Genomic DNA, 26,993 nt, shown 5'->3' on the forward strand with positions numbered 1-26,993 from the left:
AAAAAGAACGTACGGTGCGGTGTACGGTGTACGGTAGATTGCATATTCTATTTCAAAGTGCAGTTTTGACGCAAAACGCAAAACTGCAAAAATCTACGTTTTTTCGTACCTTTCTGCGCCTGCGGTCATCGCTCCATTGTAAACGGATCTTTGTGCTACTTTTGATGACCAACCCCCTCCCCTCCTCTCCCCTCCCAAGCGTATCGTATCGTCGCTGCGCCATACGACACTTTCGTAATACTTTGTATACGAGTGATTGGTAGGTAGGTAGGTAGGTAGGTAGGTAGAGGTACAGAGGTAGGTACAGCAAAGGGTATGTGAGCGTAGGCAGTTGGCAAAGGCATACCTACCTACCTACCTAGTACCCACAGGTGTGCGTGTGCGTGCGCGATGTAATTACGCTTACTGCATACGCGTAATTATGGGCAGTGGCATGCGTATGCGTATGCGTCGCATAGTGCAGTAACAAATTAGTGCAAGTGCAATAGTACATAGACATACGACGGTTTACGGCGTTCGCAGCGCGTCGCTTGTCGCGTCGTCTTGCGTTACGCCTTGCGCTGCGTAGTGGCGGCTGCTGCTGCTGCTGTGTGTGAATATGTATCGGTATCGGTATCGAGTGGCGAATCGGCGAATCGGCGGCCAAGACGGGTAATCGGCGACTGGCGACGGGCGACTGCGGCTGCGGCTGCGGCTGGCGCTGACGTAGCGAAGGGTGACTACCTGTACCAGTGTACCTGTACTTGTAGCTGTAGCTGTAGCTGTAGCTGTAGCTGTAGCTCATGTAGTTGTACATGTACAGTATGTAATGTACTGAAAGAAGGTCGCCGGCATCGTAGCTTGTAGCTCGTACTCGTACTCGTAGTCATAATGTGGTGAGGCCGGGTTGGGCTGGGCGGGACGGGGTGGCGACGACGTACGATACGCTACCGTGTAGCGACTAACGACTAACGAGAAACCGCCGCCGCGCCGCGCCGCGTCGCGCCGGAGTTTCAGTACGAGCGTATGTCTTTTCGTCTGGCAACTCACTCGACCAATTTATTCATTCATAATTCATCGCACCTAATACGAGTAAGTGACGAGTGACGAGTGATGAGTGATCGCTTTTCTACGGCTACTCGTACGTCTTGATATGCCTACGCTTACGCTTACGCGATTCCAGCATCAAAATTGAGTCGCGTCGCGTCGTTCGGTACGGTACGTTCGCCTTTTCGCGTATTTGCGTTTCAGCGTTTGCGTTTGTGTTTGTGTTTGGTGTTTGTATTCGCGTAGGATTTGCATTTTCAAAAGTCACATCAAGTTGTTACGTTACGTTACGTCACGTCACGTCACGTCACGTCACGTCACGTCAGCAGTACATATACGAGTACTCGTATGATATGCATAATGTACGACGTACTCGTACGTAGACGTACCTAAACGGTAAACGTATTTCCGTTCGTGAGTGTTTGATTCGACTCGTCTCGCGTCAAGTGATTTTCTTTCATTATTCCCTCGCCTAAATCGTAGTTTTTTCCCCGTTTTTTTACCTTTTTCACTTTTCATTTTTATTTGCAATCGAGCGAGCGAGCGAGCGAGCGATTGACGCGACGCGACGCGCCGCGATTACGCGACTATGTAAGTAAAGTACTACGTTAATATGTGGTACCAGCTATACTGTGTAGTGTGTCTGTGTACGCGTACGCAATACGCATACGCGAGTAGTGTCATTCGCAATTCGCCTCATCCAATTTCTATCTCTACGAGTACGAGTACGAGTACGAGTACGAGTATTTGTATGTATTTTTCTCATTCTCTTCTCTCTTCTCTCTTCTCTCTTCTCTGTTTGGTGTCCAATGTCTATTCCACGTGTGTACTCGCAAGGCAACCCTCCCATATGATAATCTCCGATTTGGATGAAACTTGGACTGGTGGAAAGAGCACCTCAAAAAACCCCCATCCCCCAATTCTCAGCTGCTCGAGTTCAAAGGTATCGAGCGCAGAGCCACAGACCCTTTGGCCAAAATTTCAGCTGCTCGAGTTGATGTGGTGGGGAGAAACGGCCGTTTTTCGAATTTACGGAACAACTTTATCTACGAGTATGTGTAATTGTGTACGCAAAACTTGAAACGCTCGTCAAGAATTGAAAAATCAACTCGAACAGCTGAAAATAATTGGGGAACGGGGGTTTTTCGGTTTTTCGAGGTTCTCTTTCCACTAGTTCATCGGAGATTATCACGTGGGAGGGTTGCCTTGTCAGCGTATAGTCAGTGTTACTGTGTAGTGTGTAAGTGTGTAGGGTAGGTAGGTAGAAGTACTAGGCAGTAGGCACAACCGGGTGCGCAATCTGCGCATTGCGCTAAAGTATCGAGTTCCGCCGAAAAAGTTTTTTGCCGATTATTTAGATTGGAATTTGGAGTTGGACACACTCGCAGTGAATGACAATGATACCTTGTACATATTGCGCTTAATGTAGTAATAATACCTAATGAATAATGATAGCGCGTGATTGGTCGTTGGATTCAGCCATTCGGCGTTCACGTTTTCAATAAAAAACTTTCCTCGGGGTAGGTGCTAGCCGCTAGGTACAGGCACAGGGTGCCCAGAAATATCGTCAACGCCTAAAAAAGTTTTTTAATAAAAATATACTCGTAGGTTGGCAATGCGAAATAGATGCGTATATGATTGGTGGAATGTTATCACCTCGGTCCAACAACCAATCGTGTTCGTGTGCATGCGCTATTGCTATCTGGTATCATCGATGTTATCGCATTCATTGTGATCAGCCGAAACATTTAGCAGAAACTTTTTCATGCAGGGGTTCACGATATTTCTGGGCACCCTGTAGCTATGTACTAGCTATTAGCTAGGTACTCGACATTTTTGCGCATCCTGTAGGTACGCGTTACTCGTACGCCGTTACCCATTACGCACACTCACACTCACACGCACACGCACACGCACACGCACGCACCAGTTACACGCGTGTAAATGCCGCTAAATAACGTAAGGCAATTGTTCGGACCTCGTTTTCTGCAGGCACTACTCTCTAAATTTAAAACAGTCAAATTTCACTGCTTAGCAGTCACGACATTTTGCCTTTTTAAAGCAGTAGTTTTTTTTTACTGCAAAACAGTGAAAAATTACTGAATTGGTCAGTCAAAATGATTTTTTACTGACCAATTCAGTAATTTTTCACTGTTTTGCAGTAAAAAAAACTACTGCTTTAAAAAGGCAAAATGTCGTGACTGCTAAGCAGTGAAATTGACTGTTTCAAATTTAGAGAGTAGGTACTAGGCACTAGGCAGGCTTATTAACGTATTTACGCGCTTTCTTGTTCGTTTTTTAAATTTTATAAAGTATTTCATTTATTTATTTTAGTTATTCAACTACATACATATATGTAGGTATTTATTTTTTCATTTCTACTCTCTAAATTTGAAACAGTGAAATTTCACCGCTTATGCTTAGCAGTCACGACATTTTGCCTTTTTAGAAGCGGTAGTTTTTTGCTGCAAAACAATAGAAACTCTACCGAATCGGTCAGTCGAAATGATTTTTTACTGACCAATTCGGTAGATTTTTTACTGTTTTGCAGTAAAAAACTACCGCTTCTAAAAAGGCAAAATGTCGTGACTGCTAAGCGGTGGAATTTCACTGTTTCAAATTTAGAGAGTAAACTCAGCCAGCCTATGGCAGTCGACAGGTTAAGGAACTAAATACCAGGTATGGAAATACGCCATTTTCGGTTATAGATTTCGTAGTTTTGACAGCGATGTGATTTTTTAATTTCAGTCATATAATGAAATGGAATCAAAAAAATGGTGGGAAAATGTCTATTTTGCATATTAAAATGAATATGAGGTGAAAAAGTAACGTAAATTGGCGGTATTATTAATAAATTGGGAACTTGAAAATTTTTTTCTATAACCAAAGATGGCGTATTTCCATACCTGGTATTTAGTTCCTTAGTCGACAGGTGTGTGGAGAATTGCGCGTGTGCAGTACTTACGTAGGTATTATTTTCAAAATGTGTGGTGCAGTGCGGTAGGTGTCGTACGATTTTTCATTTGTTTGTTTGTTTGTTCGTTTGTTTTCTCGTTTACTAATACGTATTTCAAATATGTAATATCGGTTATCGTGTATCGTGGTTGCAGTGGATCATTTGAAACTTTGATCCGTGGCTTCAAAAGGTGATTTGTGGTTATGACCGCGGATCGCTTGACAAGTTTCGAAAATACGACTCCAAAAAAAGCCACATTTTGATATTCGTGTTGGAAATTTTTTCAAGTTTCAATTTTTAATCTGTCCTCGGAGGCTTATCTTGAGCTTTGGCGTCAAATGGCCATTAAAAATTAAACTGGCACCTTTACGAAACCGAACCCGGATTCCCTCCCCCCCCCCCCCTACTGTTCATGCGCGGAACTCAGTTTGCCCGGCTGAATTTTTCATTTTGGTTCAGTGTGGTGTGGTGTGGTGTGGGGCGGATGAATGGTACGAGCGGGTTCTATGATACGTAGAGTAATGTGTACCGTGTACACACTACACAAACATACGAGTACTTAGAGTAGCTAGGTACTAGGTACATCTATGTAGAGATACGAGTACAATCAAAATGACGACAGATGAGGCGGCCATAGCCCGTTCACCTTTTACTCGTTCTTATTTTCGCCTTTCAGTCGATCGTAGTAACTACATAATACGAGTATGTGTATAAGTAGTAGAGGTATATACGTACGTACTACGTATAGGTACAGGTAGCAGGTAGCAGGTACGAGTAGATGGGATGCGACGTATCCGATGAAAAATTGAAAAACAATAGGATCGGATCGGATTAGCAAAATCGCAATTTAATATTAATCTAGACTGGGTACTGTTTCAGAATAATAACGCGTCGCGGTAGTCGGTCGTCGGTCGTCGGTCGTCGATTATGGGCAAAAATCGAAAAAAGTCGAAAAAAAATACCAAAAGTCACGCGATCGCGATCGCCTCCAATCGTAAGTAGAAGTACGATGAGTACTCAAACTCAAACGTGTTTGTGTTTTACGAGTTGTTTTTCCTTCCAACTAGGTACGAAATACAAATGCAATGCGTCCTACTTACGCTTGCGCTTACGTCAGTACTGATATAGTGATGGGCAAGCAGGTACTCGTAAGGGTGCCCGAGCCCCAAGTACTCGCAGCTCGCTACTTGCTACTTGCAGCGGCAATACAGTGACGTGATCTCACACTCACTTCACACCTCACTCACGTCTCGTCAAACAACCCACGCGGCACGGCACATGTTTAAAGATGACAGTGCAGTCGCAGTCGCAGCCACCGCCACCGCCACCGTGATGGAAAAATATGCCCAAGCCCAAAAATCAAACGTTGTACGCTGTACGCTCGTATGTCCCTTCCCAGTTGGTTCAATACCAGTACTGCGTACAGCGAATAGCGAATAGCGAATAGCGATAGGCGCTGACGCAGCTTGAACGTAACTTGTTTTGTTTGTTTGTTACGAGCTTACGACTCTGCAGTTGGATAGAATTTTCAAAATTTTTTACCTTTCGAGTAGATACCTACTTGCCTGCTTGCCTGCCAAGGTATCTATCTACCTAGAGCGGTCTGCCACGCCACGCCACGCCACGCCCCGCCCCCCGCAACCGTAACCTTTCGTCTGTCCTCTCATCCTCCGTCGTCAGACTGTAGATCTGCATCACTGCTGCAGCCTGAAACGTTGTAGGTAGACAACGTTACGCGTACGTTACGTACGAAGTGCGACGTACGACGGACGTACCACCCAAATGGTAACGTCACCGAAACGACGCGACGCCGCTTATCGCCTTTTTTTTTGGTTGATTTTTTTTCTTCTTTTCTAATCGCCAAGCTGGATGAATTACGATCGATGGGCTTACATAGGCTGATCGTTGACGTTCGAATCGAAACAGACGTTATACCGTATGGCGTATACGTTAACGTACCTCCTATACGAGTATACTCTTATGGTACTGCAGTACGACTACGAGTTTGGTTTGCTACCTCTATCTACCCAGTACCTACGTACTACGTACTACGTACTACGTACAGAGTGCCCGGAAATATCGTGAACCCCGAACAAAGTTTTTTATTAAAAACATACGCGTACGTTGGCAACGTGAACGGTTAAATAGATGCGTATGGTACATATATGGTTGGTGGAAAGTTATCACCGCATAGTCTAACAACCGATTATGCGCTATATCATTAATTCATTATTATGTATCATTCAGTGTGATCAACGAAAACATTTAGCAGAAAACTGTTTTAGGGGTTTACGATATTTCTGGGCAGCCTGTAGTTACATGTTCCCGTACTCGTACTCTTAATCAACGCTCGTCGTAACCGTAAGTAAACTTGTCTCGCCGCAGTTGCGGTTGCGGTCGCGGTCGCGGTCGCGGTCGCTGCAGCGAGTAAAGTACGTAATTTTGCGAAAAAGAGCCCGGCGACGGCGACGGCGACGGCGACGGCGACGGTGGCAGCGGTAGCGCAGCATTGTTAATTAATCGACGTGAAAATTTTTCAAAACTAGTATCGCGTCCTTGACTTGAAAATTAGCTTTTCTTGGAATGCAAGTCTTACCCGCTGCGGCTGCGGCTATCGCTTCCCTACCATACCCAACCAAGCCCAGCATATCCAGATCCACTCGACTACGGGGTGCGCAGAAATATCGAGTGCGAGTGCGAGTACCCCGAAGAAACTGAAAGTAGGTTTTTTTGTTGAAAATATACCTATCTACTCGTAGGTTGGCAATGTAACGTGAACGCCGAACGCCAAAGTACTCGTAGATGAATTCACTTTTGTCCAACCACCAATCATGTGCTATTACGAGCACGAGCACGAGCACGAGCACGAGTACGAGTACGAGTGACCACCAATGACCAAACCAAACCGAAACATTCGAGTACAATGTACATATTTCTGCGCACCCTCGGCAATAGGCAATAGGCATAGCTATAGCTGGTAAGGTATTATAGCTTCATTTATAGTGGCCGTGGAATTTTTCTACAGAAAAGTCAAATGGAAGCATTTATACTGGCTGTGGAATTTTATCACTTTTCTATGCCCAAGTCAAAATTTTTCAACTTTTCCATGGAAAAGTGACGAATGAGACGAAGATTGAAAACTTTTTATTAAAGCGAATAATCGTCAGAATTTATAAGAAATGTCACGTTATTATTATTTTACAAGTTTAGAGGTTCAAAAGTGCTTAAAATTGAGTTTGAAAAAATTGCACGATTTTCTGTAGAAATTTTCTATTGACAGCTTATTGCCACTATAAATGAAGCTTAAAGGTACACTCACACTCTGCAAGTGATGGCAATGGTCGGCTCGACGGCTCGACGGCGACCAACCGACCAACCGACCAAACGCGACTGGGGTACGAACAACTGTCACAGCGCACATCGATCTGGTGGTTTGATCATTTTTTTCAATTTACCTACTCGTACATTTCTTCTCTTTCGCAATTTTTCATTTTCCTTCATTTTGGCTTTCTTTTCGACGTAGTCGTGTACTCGTACATTTACATACTTATTTGTTTTCGTTTTGTGGTAGTACTCGTACGTCAGCAATGTCAGCATCTACGTTTACGTTTACGTACGTACTTACTACTTACATACTCGTAGCTTTAGGCTGTAGCGTGTAGCGTGTAGCGTGTAGCTAGCTACTTACGTGTTCGGCGTTAGTGCTTCTGTCTACGTTGACATTATGTGATGTGCGTGGACATACCAGTACACTTTTACATACCTACGTAGACGTACTTAGTACATACATCTATACTATACAGCTGCAAGAAAAATAAATACCCGAAAAATACCCGAAAAATACTCGAAAAATCGGAAAAAAATTCCCAGCCCGATCTATGGCACCTAGAGAGCTAATTTTTTTTTTAATCGACAGCTTAACGTCTCTAGAATATAGGAAAAATACGCGGGGGCAAAAATTTTGAAATTAAAGGGCCCAAATTTTGAGTTTAAATGGGCTGTTCTTGCTGTTTTTTCAATTATTCTCAAATATATCAAGAACGAAAAAGGCTAGAAGGGTAGTTAATATCTCATTTTAAAGAGCATTAACTTCTGAACATTTCCCTCGATTACATTACCCCTCTGGGGTTTTTAGTTTTTGAGCTATTTTGAATTCAAATTTCGAATTTCAGTTACACAATTTTGAATTAAATTATCTCGAAAACTAAAAACGCTAGATGGTACTGTCAACGAGGGAAATGTTCGAAATTTCATGCTCTGTAAAATGGTGAAAACAGATTAGAAAAAAGTTGCTCAGATCGTGTGATTTTGATTGTTTTTTATGGAATCTTGAAACAGAAAACCGTTGAGACGGTGCGTGTACTTATACACCCACACAAGCATACACACAACCACCAACGTAAATGTATCGGATCGGACAACGCATCGCTGTCGTTGTTACTCCAGACAGGATCACGCGACATGCGCGCGCATACAAACCTCCCACTCCTCCAACAACGGAATTCTTAAGTACAATGCGAGGATTATGATTTATGCATAATTATTATTGATGAAGCGTGAAATTCTCAACAGAAAGTCAGAAACAGATACATATTATTGCTAATGTTATAATGTTAATCCGTCCATCATTGGTACTTTGCTTTCGCGACTATCATCTATCATTTTAATCGAAGCATATACCAGTGTCTCCAGATTTTTTGGATGCGAGGTCGAGGTCGCCATTTCGCCGATCTAAAATCGCCAAAAATCGCCAACTTACCAGTGTCGCCAGATTTTTTGTTAAGCTACCACCAATATTATGTCAATTTTTTTTCTGAAATTTTCAGAAAAAATTGTATTTTTTTATTCCTTTCAGACTGCGAAAGGAATAAATTTTAAAATTTGTATTTTTTTAAAAAGTATTTTTTTATAATTTTTTACAAAAAATATTTTTAAAAAAACAAAATTTAATGAAAAATCCCATTAAAAAAGAAAAAATTGAAGAAATCTCAAATCGCCAAAAATGCGACAAATCGCCAACAGCCTGTTTTTGGCGCTTTTCACGATTTCAAATCACCAAAAATGCGATAAATCGCCAAATCTGGAGACACTGGCATATACACTTGGGAGGAAACCTTTTCTTAGAGTGAGCGAAGGGGGGTTTGGGGGCGCAGCGAAGCCCGAGGAACGAGTATGGGGGTTGGGCCGCGAAGCGGCCAGGGGGCGTAGCCCCCTAGTACATACATACTCGTATGTACATTTTGTATGTACATTACTGTGACCGGTATTGCGCTGCGTGTGTCAGCTGATTGTTGCTGTTGGTGTTAGTACACTCACACTGCAGTGCTGATGCCTATCAATCAGCCGACATGTGCTGTGCTGTGGTGTGGTGTCATTGCACTGTACTCGTATCGTATGGTAGACGTAGACGTAGACGACGGTGGTGATGAGTGATGGGTGATGATAGATTGACCGGTTGACCATACTGCACCGTCGCGTCCGTCAGCTCGTGTGTCGATTCGCGTTTGGCGTTTCTAGCCGGCGAGGCGGCGGCGCAATCCGAACTTGCTCGGCGCGATGTTTTATAAGGGGTAGGTAGCTAGGTACTAGGTAGAGGTACTAACAATAAGTAAAATTCAGAGATGGGGTGCGGAGCGAAGCGGCGGCGATCCCTTCGTTTTGCCGATCACATTCTTTCCTTTTCTTTTCTTTTATATTTTGCCGAATTTTCGATACGTAAAACCCATCCTATTCGCGAACAAAATGAACGGCTGTTTTCTGAAAATCCTGAAAATAGTAATTTAGTAATAGCCCTACGTAGACGTACACGTACACGTAGCCGTAGCCGTAGCCGTAGCTACATTGGTTTGCGATTTTTTTTACTTTTCTCGAGTCCGCAGTAAACCATACAACGCGAGCCCGAGCCCGAGCCCGAGCCCGAGCTAGAAACAGTTATTAAAAAGTGAAATTCGCATCTCCGCAGTTATCAATTTATTTTACGCATTTTTGCAGCGTCAGCAGTATCAGCACTCGTTAGGTACTCGCCTACTCGCCAACTCGGCATCCAAAAATATATGTACTCCAACATTGAAATTGGCTATACCGTATACCTACGCTGAGCCACGAAAGTTTTTTTCCAAAAATGCAAACATTTCGATTCGAAATTTTCAACGACACGACACGACACAGCACGGCACGGCGGATTTTTTCACACCAAAAAACAAACACTCGAGATATTTTGAAAGAGAGTGCGGTGCGGTGCGGTGCGGTGCAATTCTTCGATTCTCCAGAGTCTCTCGAATCCGAATCGCCTCGACTCCTCTCCTCTCCACCCTATTTAACGAGAAATTTGTTCAAGCCACCCGTTTTACGCGATCATATTTTTACGAGTATAGTTATTGTTGGTAAAGGTAATTAGGTACGCCGCGCTGTGTGCGGCTATTTTTAAGTAAAAATGTATCGTTAAAGTCGATCTTGTTTCGTGTTTCGTGTTTCGTGTACTTGAAACGAAACACAATAACCTTGAGAAAACTGATAACGTCCGCGTAATTTATCTGTGTTTTTTTTCGCTTCTGCTTCTGCCTCTGCCTCTGCCTCTGCCTCTGCCTCTACGTCTCCATCTCCGTCTTTTCTTTTCTTTTTTCGCTACTTCTTTTAGCGTGTGCGTGTGTTTTTTTCGCACCATTTTACTTATGTACATATTTTTCTTTCGAGCGTGATATTGGCGCGTCATTGATTATTTGAATTGGCCCTATTTGATCAATGATCATTGACGAGCTACGTCTACGAGACGCGATTGATCGAGTTACTTCGTTACTCGTAGGCACCTATTTCGTTTACTGTAATGAGTTTCGAGTTGGTTTGTTGATTCGAGCCTAACATGTATGCTATGTATGCCATCAGCCTATCAGGTGTCTCGAGTCTTGGATCTAGTCGTATAGTCGACAGTCGTACTTACTCGTATATCGATACGATTAGCCCGAACAAAAGTTTTTTACTACCTAAAAATATATGTACTTACACTTACGTGTACGTTAACGTACAATGTAGGTTGGCCATGTGAAATAGATGCATTTGCATACGCATACGCGTATGATTGGTGGAATGCTAGCTCCTCGCCTCACTATCAGTCCAACACCGATCATGTGCTGCTATCATTATTAGGCTTAGGCCTACTCGTACGAGTAACGAGTATTATTCACTTCACTGCGACCATGAACAACCGAAAACGTGTTCGTTTGGCAAAAAATTTTATTGGAGGGAGGCGCGGTAGCCGATATCTGTATGGTACTGTTCATACACGAATACCTACTCGTACCTATACACTATACAGGGTGCCCAGAAATATCGAGCACCCCTAAGAAAGTTTTTCATTAAAAACACACATGTAGGTTGGCAACGCGAACGCCGAACGCCGAACGGTGAAATAGATGCGTATGGTATACGAGTATGATTGGTGGAATGTTATCTCTCCAGTCCGGCCAACAACCAATCATGCGCTACCATTATTATCCGAGTATTTTAGTAGAAAACTTTTTTAGGGGTGCTCGATATTTCTGGGCACCCTGTGGCTGTACGTATCAAAAAAGGCCTCCTTGAAACGAAAACAATGTTGCTGCGAACACGTAAGATACTCGTACTCGTACTCGTAGTCGTAGTATGGCCCGAGGCCAATAGTAAATTATTCGATTAGGGCGAGTGTTGGTTGAAAAACGGCCGCATCGGCTGGACTGGGTCTGTGTTGGTTTTTTCTCACTCTCACACTCACACTCACACTCGCAATCCTACCTGGCTACCTAGACCTACCATCTATACAGTCTACACGGTACACAGCTACACACGAAACGAAACGAAACGCAGCGCAGCGCAGCGCAGCGTAGCGTACTACGACTCATTGTCACCGCACTGCAGCGAGTTTGTCGTTGAAAATGTACATGTACGCGTACGTAGTACGTACTACGTACAACGTACACGTAGGCTACGTAACGTGCTTAAGTTGGCGGCAACGCGAATCTACAGTCGAGTGATGATTTTTGTTGCTCAATGCTCACTCATCGCATTGTCACTGTCACCAACACCAACTCGTATTTTCGACGACGCAAAAATATTAAAATTGTTTGCAAGCGCGCTCGATATCTGCGAATCGAATCGGAGCGGGGCGCGGTGAGCAGCGAGCACCTAGTGTTACTGTTAGGTATAGTATACAGGGTGTTAAATAAAGCGTGGGCAATAATTTCACAATAGATGTAACTCGAGTAGACGAACAAAACACGTTATTATGATAAGTTGCCTATCTTGTAAAATGAAGGCGCTACGTGCTCCGCAAAACTGAAAATTCACCACTTTTAAAAAATTCATCAAAAACTAGAAAACGTTTGAATCATTCGAGTGATGCCCCTAACCCATAGTACTCGAGTGGGCGAACAAAAAAAGTTATTATGACCAATTGCCTATCTTCAAAATTGAAGGGGCAAACCTGATTCAAAATTTTCAAATTTCGAGTGTCCCAAATTTGAATTTTGAAATTGCGCTTGCCCCTTCAATTTTGAAGATAGGCAATTGGTCATAATAACTTTTTTTGTTCGCCCACTCGAGTACTATGGGTTAGGGACATCATTTAAATGATTCAAACATCTTCTTCATGAATTTTTCAAAATTGGTGAATTTTAGTTCAAAAATGAGGTAATTTCTTCAATACGCAGACGGTAAGAAAATGTTAGAATCATTCAAAGGATGCCCTTAATCCATAGTACTCGAATGGACGAACAAAAAAAGTTATCATGACCAATTGCCTATCTTCAAAATTGAAGGGGCAAGCGCAATTTCAAAATTCAAATTTAGGGCAATCGAAATTTGGAAATTTTGAATCAGGTTTGCCCCTCAATTTTGCTGATAGGCAATTGGTCATAATAACTTTTTTTGTTTGTCCACTCGAGTACTATGGGTTAGGGGCATCACTCGAATGATTCAAACGTTTTCTAGTTTTTGATGAATTTTTTAAAAGTGGTGAATTTTCAGTTTTGCGGAGCACGTAGCGCCTTCATTGTACAAGATAGGCAACTTATCATAATAACGTTTTTTGTTCGTCTACTCGAGTTGCATCTATTGTGAAATTATTGCCCACGCTTTATTTAACACCCTGTATGTACATGTACAAGTATGTACGAGTACGTATGTACCTGGCGTAGTGGCGTACCTGCACTACTTGCGCATAGGCATAGGCATACGCATACGCATCTTCAATATTATACATGTCGCGTAATAGTGTACTGGTGCAGTGATGCAGATGACGATGCCTGAGCCTCCCTGTCCAGTGTCCCTATCATTCACTCTTTATCCTTTATGCTACCCTGTACTTACTTATACCCTACGAGTATTTTTCCGCGATTCAAATGCAATGCAGCACGCAGTACGCAGTACGCAGTGTACGCAGTATACCCAGTATTGAAGGGGAAGGGAAAGGGGATTGTTGCATGCGCCGCTTGGCCCGATGACGATGAGTAATACAACCGTTATGATATTGTATGTTCACAGAATCTCGCGATAACCGTAACCGTAACCGTTACCGTAACCGTTACCGTAAAATTGAAATGACATTGCGGAAAGCTCGGCTAGCAAAATGTTTTTCTTGAAGAAAAATTTACTTAAAACTTGGTTTCCGCAAGAAGGTATCTATCATACGTAACACGTAACACGTAACGTAATTCCACTATTAATCAAACGCATTTATTTTACCTATGTGTATACGCTACATACATACTTATAATATTCGTACGTACGTCTACGTACTTCGTCTGGTTTCTTCCGCTCTTCTCAGCTCTACTCAGCTCTACCCCTCTTTTCTTCTTTTCTCTTACGCACCTAATGGCTAATTCTAGTTCTAGTTCTTCCGACACGTCTGTGGGGTGGCATTGTTTTACTTTACCTATCTATCAATTTTTCACATTTTTCTACGTACCTACTTATGTACGCGGGTACGGCCGTACGGGTGGTTGGTGGACCTTAACGTCGCGCGTCGCTATCTATCTATCTCTGTCTTTTGCGATAAACGTCCACTACGGTACCGTCACAAAATCTAACTACCTTGTAAGTTAATGATTTTTTTTTTCAAAACCACCTGGAAATACCACTAAATGATTACACAAATAAGAATTTTGGTGATTTACTCAATTTTGAGGTAAATACTCAGGTAGTTAGATACTGTGATGCTAACCATCGGTACGCGTCACAATATCTAACTACCTTTTTTTTTTCGCTGTAAATCGCGGGAGGATGTGTGCGGTGGTTCTCCACTACGACGAGGAACATTCTCGTGATGTTAAGAATGCCAAATCAACGAATCGATTCATTTTATTTTGAAAAATTATGAAAAAATTTGCAGGTATGCCGTATGTGTTGTATGAATTCATGTTTTACTTCCTTTTTTTTTCTTTTTTTTTTTTCTTTTTTTTTTTTCTTGTACAAGCAGCTACAATATGCTATAAAATACCAAGTATAACATTCGAAAGCTGTTACCAGTGCTTCTTAAAAGAAAACTTGAAGTAGTTAGATACTGTTCCAGATGCAATGGGTTACCGTTATACAATCTAACTACCTTATTTTTTGCTATGAATAAACAAAAGTCTAAAATGTGTCAGTAGGCAGGGTATGGACGTCAGAAGACAGCCCCGGCGCGCCCGCAGACGACGACAAATTTTTGGTCAAATTGTGAAAAATTGAATAAAAATGAAAAAAACAAAATGAACGAATGATCGAACGAATAGAACGAAACAACCCATACTTACCTGGAAAATATGAAGATTCGTCAGATCGAATTTACGTAATTACGCCGTATTTTACCTTATCAAGTTCTTATCATTTGATCGTACATGAACTTCATGTCAGTTCAAAGTTTTACTCGGTATTGCTTCAAAAAAATTAATAAAAGTATAATTAATCGTGTAATGCTGAAATACAGCGTAATTAGATTCATTTTTCCAGTAAATATACTGAATTATTCACGTACGAATTAAGGTAGTTAGATATTATGATACATTCCCACGGTGCACAGAACAGTATGTAACTACCTCAATTTTTTATTTCATTGATCACAGGTAACAGCTTTTCACATTATATTCGTCTCTGTTCCTCATTTTCTACTAGTTTACATCAAAAAACTAGTAATAAATGCAATAAATTGCTCCAAATCTAGTGTTGACACTCTGCTCGAATATTCCCCAAAATTATATGTAAAAGGCATCGATTCGTTGATTTGGCATTCTTAACATCACGAGAATGTTCCTCGTCGTAGTGGAGAACCACCGCACACATCCTCCCGCGATTTACAGCGAAAAAAAAAAAAAAAGGTAGTTAGATATTGTGACGCGTACCGATGGTTAGCATCACAGTATCTAACTACCTGAGTATTTTCCTCAAAATTGAGGGAACCGCAAAAATTCTGTTCCCTCGCCACATTTCTGGCAATTTTGCAACATTTTCAAAAAAAAAATTGCAAAAATTGCGGGTAGTTAGATTCTGTTATATTACCCGTTACTACCTACTATTCTGGTTTCAAGTTGGTTGCACGATTTACGATATTTGTACTCGTAGTCGCGAGACCAGATACTGGCAGCTGTCCGTGCTTACGAGTAGGTAATAGCAATATTGTCCGTGTGGCGTGTATCTAATCTGTAAGTAGGTACGTAAGTGTAGGTGAGTACGCGAAGATGTACGGAGGAGGTACCTCTACCTATCACTCTGGTTCGCTCAACGTTGCATTCGCTTTGGTCTCATTCAAAGGCGATTCCGTTAAATGCAAGTATAGCCCAAAATTTCGTAATCGGATCGATTTTTCCATCTTTCGATCTTTCGAGGCATCGTTCGAGATAATCCCCCAAGCCTGAAACTTGATATCTTATTAACTTTGTACATTCACGCTTACGATGCACGCATGCTTTCGTTTTTGCTTTCGCTTTATTCTCTTCCGCCATCGCCCCTCCGCCCCTTCCCCCCAATTTGTAAAGCTTTCAGCTTTCTTTTGGCTAGCAGTTTTTATATGTACCGCGGACGCGCGCTATATGCTATATGATAGTGTTTGATTGCGAGGTCGCCGGTCGCCGATTCGCCGATTCGCCGATTCGCCGATTCGCCGATTGATGGTCGCTTTATTGGCGTTACGTTTTCACTCGCTTAATAAACCTTAACCAGCAATATCGATTATCCACTCTCACTCTCACTCTCACACTCACACACCCACACCCACACCTAGCTGTACCGCTAACTCTTGTATCGTATAATTAGGTATACAGTAGTAGGTACTTTGCTGAATTGTTTGCCGCCAAAGATTCTAATCGAGGTTTACAATTTTCAGGCACCACTGAGCAGCAGCAGCAACAGCAACAGCAACAGCATTCTGAAAGGCCGACATCGGCGACTACTACTCGTAATAACGCGGTTGGCATTACCGGTACTGGCGCGAGAAAAATAATGGAAGAAGCGGCCGCGCAAACTAATCATGGCGACGCCGGCGGTCGAACTGTCAACTTTATCGTCGGCGACGAAGAAAGTTCGTCGACTGCGACTGCGGCCGCCAACGTGGCGAGCACCGCCACCGATCATAATCACGTCAACGGCGACGCTTACGAAGATGAAAAAGAAAAGCACGACAATTTCCCCGGCGACGATATGAAACCGATGGGCAGCGGCATGGACAGCAAAAGTAGCTCGTACAAGGATATGTTTGGACTGGCCGAACGTCGTAAAAGGCTCAGGTAAGCCCATAAGTCCATTTTTCAACACCTCTAACTAGAATTACTATACGTACACGTACGTATTAGCGTATTTAGCGTATTTAGCGTATTTAGCGTATTTAGCGTATTAGCCTACTACACTACTCGTATGGCTACCTGATTTGTGCTCGTACGAGCATGCAATTTGCATTAATACTGTCGTATAGTACATAAGTACGAGTAGGTACGTTAGAGTTGGCGTTGGCGTTGTCGTTAAGGGTAGTCTTTTATAGAGGTTTTTCAATATCGGCTACTCCAGTTGGCAGTTTCTACCAATCCAATCTAAACCAATTTAATCTAATTGTGACGACGATTTCGCCGTCAAAAACGAATGGAAAATACTTGGGAAAAAATTTGTGGAAAAATTTCACCGTTAGGCGACGAAATGTAACTTCGTCGTCGTCTAACGGTGCATTGGTGGTAAACTTCGCCGATTCAGCAGAAATGCTGAATCGGCGGAGTTCACCTAAACCGGGAAGCTAACGGTAAATTGGCCGTTGGATATACCGAGGTTAGAAATCGCAAATGCGATCGTTTGAGTCGAATAAAATTCGTTTAAAAAGGCAGTCGAGTGATTTTTGGTGTCTTGGGCTGGTCTGGCGATTCGTGAAGATATGTGTTGTAAATTTTTATCCGTTTTTTTCGTCGTAATAATAAATATTCGTTTTTGAGACAAAAGTCTCTTGTTGTCAGTCTTTTACCAGCCAAAAGGCAGACTTTACAATGGCGCCCGAACTAAAAAGCTCTTAAAAAGCTATCCGGCAAACCAACTTTCAAAAATTTATCGTGGAAAAATTCGTCCGATGTTCATAACTGAAAAAATTCGACTAAATTACCGAAAATGATCGTGAAAAATTCGTCAATTTAACTGAAAAACTTCATAAATTCTCTTCAAAAGTGCTGAAAGTTCTATTCATCATCCTCATGCTGCCAAAGAAGTGAAAAAACCAACTTCGCAAAATGTCAAAAATCCACAAGCTGAAGTCGATGATGAAGAATTATTGAAGAATATCCAAAATTGAGAAGAAAAAAAAAAAATTCAAGATTATTCAAAATTCCAACACCGAAGAAAAATTGTGGTCATATCCAAAAGTTGCGGTCATACCCAAAAGTTGCGATCATATCCGAAAGTCGCGGTCATATCTGAAAGTTGCGGTCATATCCGAAAAATGCAGCCATTTTCCATTTAATCCGGCCAAAAAATCATCTTCGTCACTCATTTTAATTCGAGGATATTCATTCGAAAAAAGAACCATGGAAAAATTGTTGGTAAATTTATTGATAGATTATATTTTGTAATTTCTGAAATTTTTTTTTTCTCTCAACATGCTATGTGTGCCAAACTCCCTCAATTTCTCGTCAGTTCTCGTTATCAATTTTTTTTAATGTCTCTCTTGTGAAGCAATTTCAATTTTTTTAAATGCCTCTCTTGTGAAAAAAAAATTTTCGTTTTTCTCTCAAAAAACCTTTATTGAACTGAAATGAAATGTTTTTTAAAATTTAAAAAAAATTTTTAAGCACCCATTTTTGGTTTATTCCATTATTCCTGCTTAAAATTTATAAGAAAAATTCATGAGTGGTACTGTCAGCACAAATTGGATCTACTATTTAACGAAACCTGAAATTGAAAACATATTGAGTACATATTCTATTGAGAGTGCTGGGAGTATAGAGGAGTTGAGAGTTAGATTAAAAATTTTCATAAAAACCTATCCTAATTTTGGCATTAAACTACAAGAAAAACTACAGAATTGGAAAGAATTGAGAGCAGATGAGCAGGAGGTGAGTGATTTTCACAAATTTTTGGAAAAAGAAAAAAGTGATATTGAACTTTCAAAATTTTGGGATAGAGAAGAAGAATTGCACCAAAAACGACAGGAGGCTGAAAAACAAAAAAGACAAAAAGAACTAGAAGAGGCAGAATTTAGGAAACAAGAGGAGGAACGACAAACTCGAGAAAAAGAGAGTGATAAAAATTTAGGAAAAAATTTAGAAACAAGCTCTGAGGATTCTGAGGACTCTGAGGAACAAAGTGTAAATTCTCTCGAAATCCGAGTCAACGTCTTTAAGAAGAAATTGCAAGAATTACATAGAAGATCAGCAAACTTTAATAAAATGGAAGAGCCAAGATACAAAATTAAATACTTTTCGGGAAAAGATGACGAAGATATTGATAATTTTTTTAGACGATTTGAAGCTTTAGCAACAAATTTTACGTGGGACGAAGCTAAAAAACTTTCAAAATTACCATTGTGCTTAACAGACGATGCTCTCGAAACTTTCAACCATTTAAAAAATGTGAAAAAAATTACTACCTATGCAGGGATAAAACCTCTTCTAGAAATCCAATATAAACCAAAAACGGAAAAATTAAAACAAAACCTCAAGGCCAAAGTTTTGAAAAACGAGGAGGATGTAGATAAATTTATTTTGGATATTAAAAAATTATGTAGGAAAATTGATCCAAATATGTCTGAGGAAAAAATTTGCAAAAAAATAATAAATCGCCTCACCCCAAATTTGATTGATTGGGTCACTACAAACGATTGCAAAACAATTGAAAGTTTGCAAGACAGTATCACAAGATACGAAAACAGAAAGTTAATTAAGGACAAGAGAAAAGAAATTGATGTTCAGGCCATGATGGGGGAACTGGAAGAAAAAGTAAAAAAACTCGAGACAAAATCTACAGAACAACCTCAACTCTCAAATATTTACTTCTCTAACAATAGATCTTACAGAGGAAGAAATTCTTACCACAATATGTATTTTACCTAGATTTAAGTTTAAATTCTAAAATGTTTTTCCTTGAATTACTTTCAAGAATTGGCATTATTATACCTAGTATTTTTATTCTTATATTCTATCAAGAATCAAAAAAAAAAAAAAAAAAAAAAAATATCCTCCCTCACCTCCCTTGTAGTAACAAAAATTCTTTCTATTGATCAAATTTTACGTAAATAAAGTACAAAACAAAAGTAAAATATCACGAATGTGCAAATTAAAAATCAAATGAGAGGTATATAATTCAATGAGAATATTCTGGGAAAGCCAACTATGGCAGGAAAGACATGAAAAGGCTAGGAATAGACTGCAGAGGTTTCAGCTCAAGCTTTAATCCTGGAGATAGAAAGCTTTAAAAAAAAATAATAAACTGAACCTATAATGTCTCAAATAACCCTGAGTGGTATACCTGATGCCTGTTTGAAATTTCAAAAAATCACACATGTCTAATAAAAATAAATAAGAAATAAACTCGACCCATACCATACTTCCAATTAACGGATGGGTAAATTTAGAACTTTTAATAAGGAAATTGAATGATGAAGAATTGATGAAAAAAAAAATTGAGGTATTATGAAGAAATAAAAATGAAAAATGAGATTTATAATATTGTAGGTGTACGTACAAAATTATGGATTGCCATTAAACATATCTAGAGTGTTTATGGATCACCAATCTATAATATATTTTTATGAAAAAGTCTTATGTTTGTTAAGAATTAAAAGAGAGGAAACTATTTAAAATCCACATAAGACATTTCTAAGGCATGGTCAGAGTTCAAACATCTCCAAAAAAACTTGAAATTTACGTAATCTTTATAGTTGCAAAACAACATAAGCTTGCTTTAAACAAAAACAAATAAAAATCAAAAACAATGATAAGGAGATTTAACTCTCAAATAAACTCTGAATTAACAGAGCTTGAACATTACTTATTCTGATAAGTGGTGTACCAATTTGATTTTTTTTTGAAAAGGGTAAGTGAGTTGCTAGGATACAAAGTGAGAGATGAAATTGGATTAGTTCATAAAATTGAGCTAGGTACATCCAAAATGTTCAGTGAAGATAGTGCACATAAATTAAAATTCTGACTTGCTGGAAAAAATTCCTCAAATCAATGATTGAAACTTTTGCCTCAAATGTAATGGAAAAAATGAGAAAGAAAAATTAAAATGAAAAAAAAATCTAGGTAGGCCTACCAAAACGACTGAATGAAAATAGAGAAATGTTGATTTAATAAAACGAATGAATTTATTTAATGAGAAATGAAAGAGAAAAAAAAACGAGTTTATATAGTCCTGAGTGTGTAACATCTTTTTAATACCTAGTTACCTACCAACTACCTTTCTAACTGCACAGATATTTATGATTAATATTTTATCACTCATGTTCTATGATCCCCTATATATTTTTCCTACTTTAAAATTATTTGAGGGAGAGTAAAAATTTATTACATTATTTAGATTTATCAACTTTGTAGTTTATAGATTATCTACCATGATATTATGTACATATTTACGTAATTTTACTGAACTGTACTTAGGCAAATGACCTGATATAATGTTGAGAAACTAGAATCAAAAAATAATCCCCCTAATGGAAAACAAACACTATTTTTTAATGATAAACTGCACTTATGAAAATGAAATTAGCATAGGAAGAAAGCAAAATAATACTCTGGTTGTTACCTATCAAAGAAGAGACGTTGCCATTTTGCTGATACTGCATAAATACGGCTAGTTTCATACACCTAGCTGATGGATAAAATTCACACATAGAGGTACGGGATTGATCACCCCGCACCTCACCAAAATAACAATACACTGGTTAAACGTTGCTCTTTGATATTCGTATATAAATAGATTCTTCGTTAAGCGTGTATGTAGACTAATAGTAGAAGAGGTAATATCCTATGAAAACGTTCATTCGACTTCTTGATTTGGGAATATTTGATATTTTTACGTCTACATTAAATTTCATTTTATTTTAATTAAATTATTGAATTATTTCTGTGAGTCATTTTACACTTTCTTTTCTATATGTACATTTCAATTATTTACAGGCTTCTCATATGGGATTATAATTACCTGTAATTATTATTTTATGGGACATTGTTTTAATATTAATGTTTTTATTTTTTTACTATTTTCTCTTCATTTTCTTTCCTTGTTTTAGGGTCTTAGATATTATTAATATTTAAAATTACGACTTTTCTGTTAGATTACCTTTTTATAAATTTATGTATTTATACCAGTTATTTTGAAAATTGCCAGGCTAGTACTCCATCTGAAATCGCGTGGGGTCACGCTTCTGTGGGGGGAGGGGAAAATTTGTGACGACGATTTCGCCGTCAAAAACGAATGGAAAATACTTGGGAAAAAATTTGTGGAAAAATTTCACCGTTAGGCGACGAAATGTAACTTCGTCGTCGTCTAACGGTGCATTGGTGGTAAACTTCGCCGATTCAGCAGAAATGCTGAATCGGCGGAGTTCACCTAAACCGGGAAGCTAACGGTAAATTGGCCGTTGGATATACCGAGGTTAGAAATCGCAAATGCGATCGTTTGAGTCGAATAAAATTCGTTTAAAAAGGCAGTCGAGTGATTTTTGGTGTCTTGGGCTGGTCTGGCGATTCGTGAAGATATGTGTTGTAAATTTTTATCCGTTTTTTTCGTCGTAATAATAAATATTCGTTTTTGAGACAAAAGTCTCTTGTTGTCAGTCTTTTACCAGCCAAAAGGCAGACTTTACATAATGTAATCTAATCTAATCTAATCTAATCTAATCTAATGTATTCTAATCGCCCGTACTGCTTGCGTGCAGCGTACTACAGCATTTATATGTACACGACTACACGTACGTACGATAAAAACTTGAAAACTTTGTTCGGGATGCTGGATTTATGTGAGCACTCGCACTCGCACTCGCAGTCTCGCACCCTACCGACTATATACTGAGTGAGGTACTCGTAGTTTGGCTAATCGCTAGTGTGTCTACGAGTCGAGTATGTACTGACGTACTGAGACTGACTAGTGACTACTGACGCGACGACGACGCAGACGTGAGAATCAAGAGTCTGGGTACGTAAATGTATTCGGGTTGGCGTAGCCGAGTTGCGTCTTCTCGACAGTCGACAAATTGACAAAATAGTACACTACTAGTCTGGGAGAACTGGAATTCAATTATGACAAAATTGTTAGCAAAGCTTTTATTGTTGGAATATGTTTATGAAGTCCATAGAAGTAAATCCGCACAACTTCCCCCGCCAGACCGGGTGTGCGTTCTCCCCCAGAGTGGATCTTAGCTCCCCAAAATCAGTTTTTCGCCATTTTCTCCTCCGCATTGCATTTTAGCCAAAAATATGTTAGGTTAGATAAAAGATTCTACGTCAAATTTCCGATCTAATGATGTATCAACTTTCCTTGTATGTTCAAGGGGAGTGGAACCACAACCATTCAAAAAAGGGGGTTCCCTGAGAAATACGTAAAGGCTATAGGCGCCTAAGAGGGGTGAAATGGTCCCCGAAAGCGTTCGAGTTGATATCAGCATGGAAGGTGGGTACGAAGGAGAAACTTCAGCGTGAAAAATTTGAGATCCACACCCCCTCCCCTTTTTGGGGACCCCCCCCCCCCTTTCTGAAACTTCAATAACACTTTTCTCAGTCCTATTTTCACCAATTTTGAAAATTTTTCAGTATGTTATGTACATATATCCTCATTAGGTACCCCCACAAAAATTTTCAACCCTCTCCCCTCATATTTACCCCTCAAAATGGTGTTTTATTGATTTTTTATGCTTTTCAACGATAGTAATAATTGGTGGGGCTAAGTGCTCTGGAGAGAGCTAGATGAGGGTAGCAAAAAATCTGACGTGATATTCGTGCTCAGCGGTATAGAATCGTAAGAAAACGACACCCTACTCATTCGTACTTAGTTATTTCCACCAAAATTCCCATTTTACCCCAACCCTCCCTAAGACACATTTTTACACCATTGAGGGGTAAATATGAGGGGAGAAGGTTGAAAATTTTTGTAGGGATACCTAATGAGGATACTACATAACATACTGAAAATTTTTCGAAATCGGTTAAAATGGGGCTGAGAAAAGTGTTATTGATTTTTCAGAAAAGGGGGGCTCCCCAAAAAAAGGAGGGGGAGTGGATCTGAAATTTTTTACGCGCAAGTTTCTCCTTCGTACCCACCTTCCATGCTAATATCAACTCGAACGCTTTCGGAGACCATTTCACTCCTCTTAAGCGCCTATAGCCTTTACGTATTTTTCAGGGAACCCCCCTTTTTTGAATGGTTGTGGTTCCACTCTCCTTGAACATACAAGGAAAGTTGATACATCGTTAGATCGGAAATTTGACGTAGATTCTTTTATCTACTAACATATTTTTCGCTAAAATGCAATGCGGAGGAGAAAATGGCGAAAAACTGATTTTGGCGGGCTAAGATCCACTCTGGGGGAGAAAGCACACCCGGTCGGGCGGGGGACGTTGTGCGGTTTTACTTCTATGGACCTTATAAACATATTCCAATTCCAACAATAAAATCTTTGCTAATAATTTTGTCATAATTCAGCAGCCATCGCGCTGGCGATCGTGGTACTCGTCATATCCGCGTAGGCCCATTCTCGGGCCCGGTAATTTTTGCATTTTTGCATACTGCATATTTACGGTTGCCGGTTGCCGGTTGTCCGTTGTACTACTTACAAAATACAAGCAAAGGTTACTGACTCGCGTGCTTGGCGCAAGGCGCAACAACGCAACAACGCAACGCCCGTCAAAAAAAAAAGGTACTAACTACCCACTGCATATTTGGCGATCGCCGCAGTAGCAGAAGCAGCAGTGTCATTGTTACTGTTAGTTGGTGACAGCGCGTCGCGTCGCGTCGGATACTGGAATGTCGAATTCGTGCAGTGTTGAGTGTCACGAGTGTACCGGTCACTGGTCAGGTGCGTAGTATTTCCTTACGATGAGCGTGTAGGCAACCGAATTGACGCGGTACGACATGAATGAAACTGGGCAGGGCGTGCGGCATGGCGCGGGGTGGAGTGGAGTGATGGCGAGGTAGTGGGTAGGGGTACTGTTCGCGTATCGCGTATCGCGTATCGCGTTGGCGTTGGTGATAACACGAGTGTAAGCATAACGTACGTCTACGTATTTCGATGAGCTGCAGCCGAAAGAAAGGTTACGGGGGTTGGGGTGGGGATGCGGCGCGGCGCGCATTTGAATCGTGAATTTTGAAAAATTATCATTTTACGTTTTTCGGCGAATTTTTATACGATTGCCGTTCAAATCGGAGCGATTGCGGCGCAGCGCAGCGCATCTCATTCAATTCACAATGAAGCTCCGCTACGAATTCTCTCTTTTTTTTTTCACGCTATCGTGGTTACGAGTTGTTGTACGAGTAGAGATGTGCACTTTTCAGAAAAGTAATTTTGGTGAAATGAAAAGTGAAAAGTTGATTAAAAAGTGTGAAAAGTAAATCGTGCGAGTCTCATTTTAAAGCTCTCTGCAAGAGCTTCAAATTGATGTATTTTTTGCCTATCTAAAACACACGATAAACGAAATCATTTTTTACCACGTAATTAATCGAATAGTGGTAGTTTCGAGCCTTTCTATAGCCTCTAACATTTTTGGGTTTTTCAGTTTTGAAAAAAAAATGTAGTGAAAAATATCAAAAATGGGTGCTGAATTGCGAAGGTGGAGGAGTGGAGAGAGTGAAACTTGATATTTGACTTCATCAATGAGGTCAGTGATCTCTGACGAGTAAATTAATCGGTCACTCGCTTTTTTTTCAAGCGAAAACTGAAAATGAAGTGAAAAGTAGGAACTTTTCTTTTCAACTTTTCATTGAAAGAAAAGTACTTTTCACTTTTCAAACTGCACATCTCTATGTACGAGTAATGGTAATGGTAATGGTAACATTACAACGTTGCACCCGCATGGTGCGTAGTGCGTAGTGCGGTGCGTACTCTTTGTAGTTGTGTGTAAGTGCAGAATACATTAGGTGCTTGTACTATACTGTACTGTACTGTGCTGTGCTGTGCTGTGCTGTGATACAACGATACATTCATCTACGACTATAGATAGGTTGGTACGAAGTACGAGCATCTACAAATGCGAGGTGCCCAGTTTTCACCTCGCGCCCGCGCCAGTCCAGCAACTAATCTTAAGAGTGTGCGCTATCATTCGCTGTGACCATGACCATGACCAAGCGAAACATTTGGGAATTGGGAGAAAACTTTTTTGGCGGTTGGAGATGGCGCTGGCGCTGGCGGCGCTAGACATTTCTATCCACCCTGTACTTATTTTTTGGGCTGTTTTACGCTGCGCCGGTGACGCGACTACCTATGCGGATGCGGATGTCGATGCCTATGCCTATGCCTATGCCTATGCCTGTACGAAGAGTCGAAGACCAACTGGTCGTCTGGCTATATGTGGCTGTTTGCCGTGCTCTGCTGGTGCTGGCGCTGGTGCTGGTGCTGGAAGATGGAAGGCTGGCTGTGACAGAACAGACAACCTTCGTACGATGGCTGTACGCTGTACGCTGTACGAGTACTAGGATTATTCGCTACTCGCTACCCGCTGGACGCTCTGTTCAGTGTCATCCGCTTCGTTCAATCACACGAGTACGAGTACTCCAACATCGCAACCGCAACTCGTAGACGTAGACTACGCTTATCTTCTACAAATACTCGTATCTTGCCTGACTACCTCTCACCTAAGCCTAGACTAGGTACTCGCTACTCGTAGACTGGACTGGACTGGACTATACTAGACTAGACTTGTTGCGTGCTACTCGTGTAAGTGTTGGTGTACTCGTACATGTGTACATGTGTAAGTTACTCGTACGTACATTGTACAAGCCGGACCAGCCCGCCCCGCCCCGCCATCGCCTCCGTATCGTCTGCGCGCCATCAAACCGAGTACCTAGACCTACTACCATACCATACTACCTACGTTAGGTGTTATGTTACCCCTAGATATACTCGATTACTCGTACATACAAGTAGCTTCCTCTGCTCTGCTCTGCCAGCCAGCCGCTAGTCCGTTGGGTGTCGCGTGTCGCGTGTCGCGTATCGCTTTTTGCCGTTTGCGTTGTTTTGAATTCACCGGTCGCGTCGCGTCGTCTCCGCGTATTCGGTTCACGGTTCAGTTTTGTTTTTGTCTAGTTCTGCGACCAGCTCGTCATCGGCGATCGGTAATCGCATCGCTTCGTAAGTCTCTTCTCTATGGTATTCGTTTCGTGCGCGTAATTTTTTTGTCGTCGTTCGGCGTCTCAATTCGGGTTCATCGGTATGGTCATTTCTCGTGCTTACGCGGTTACGCGATTACGCGATTACGATATCGATATTCCACATAGGTATGTAGGTAAAGGTACCCGTATTATGCGTTAGCGTTACGTAGATCGAATGACGCATTCGGCATTTCATTTTGCCTGCCATCATCTTTTCTATAATGATTGTTTTGCCTTT

The 26,993-nt window shown here is 40.8% G+C and overlaps 1 protein-coding gene across 11 annotated transcripts in view; it reads left to right on the forward strand.

The window, feature by feature from the left end:
- ACC (acetyl-CoA carboxylase) overlaps window positions 1-26,993 on the forward strand; it is a 72,873-nt gene that overhangs the window by 15,153 nt on the left and 30,727 nt on the right. For 5 of the 11 annotated variants that reach the window (XM_065360696.1, XM_065360697.1, XM_065360698.1 and 2 more), the window contains one exon: window positions 16,311-16,710. In XM_065360696.1, coding sequence (XP_065216768.1) covers window positions 16,311-16,710 — 400 coding nt within the window. The other 6 variants (XM_065360693.1, XM_065360694.1, XM_065360695.1 and 3 more) reach the window with 5 other exon arrangements.

The sequence above is a fragment of the Planococcus citri genome, chromosome 4 (genome assembly GCF_950023065.1).
Source record: "Planococcus citri chromosome 4, ihPlaCitr1.1, whole genome shotgun sequence".
NCBI lineage: Eukaryota > Metazoa > Arthropoda > Insecta > Hemiptera > Pseudococcidae > Planococcus > Planococcus citri.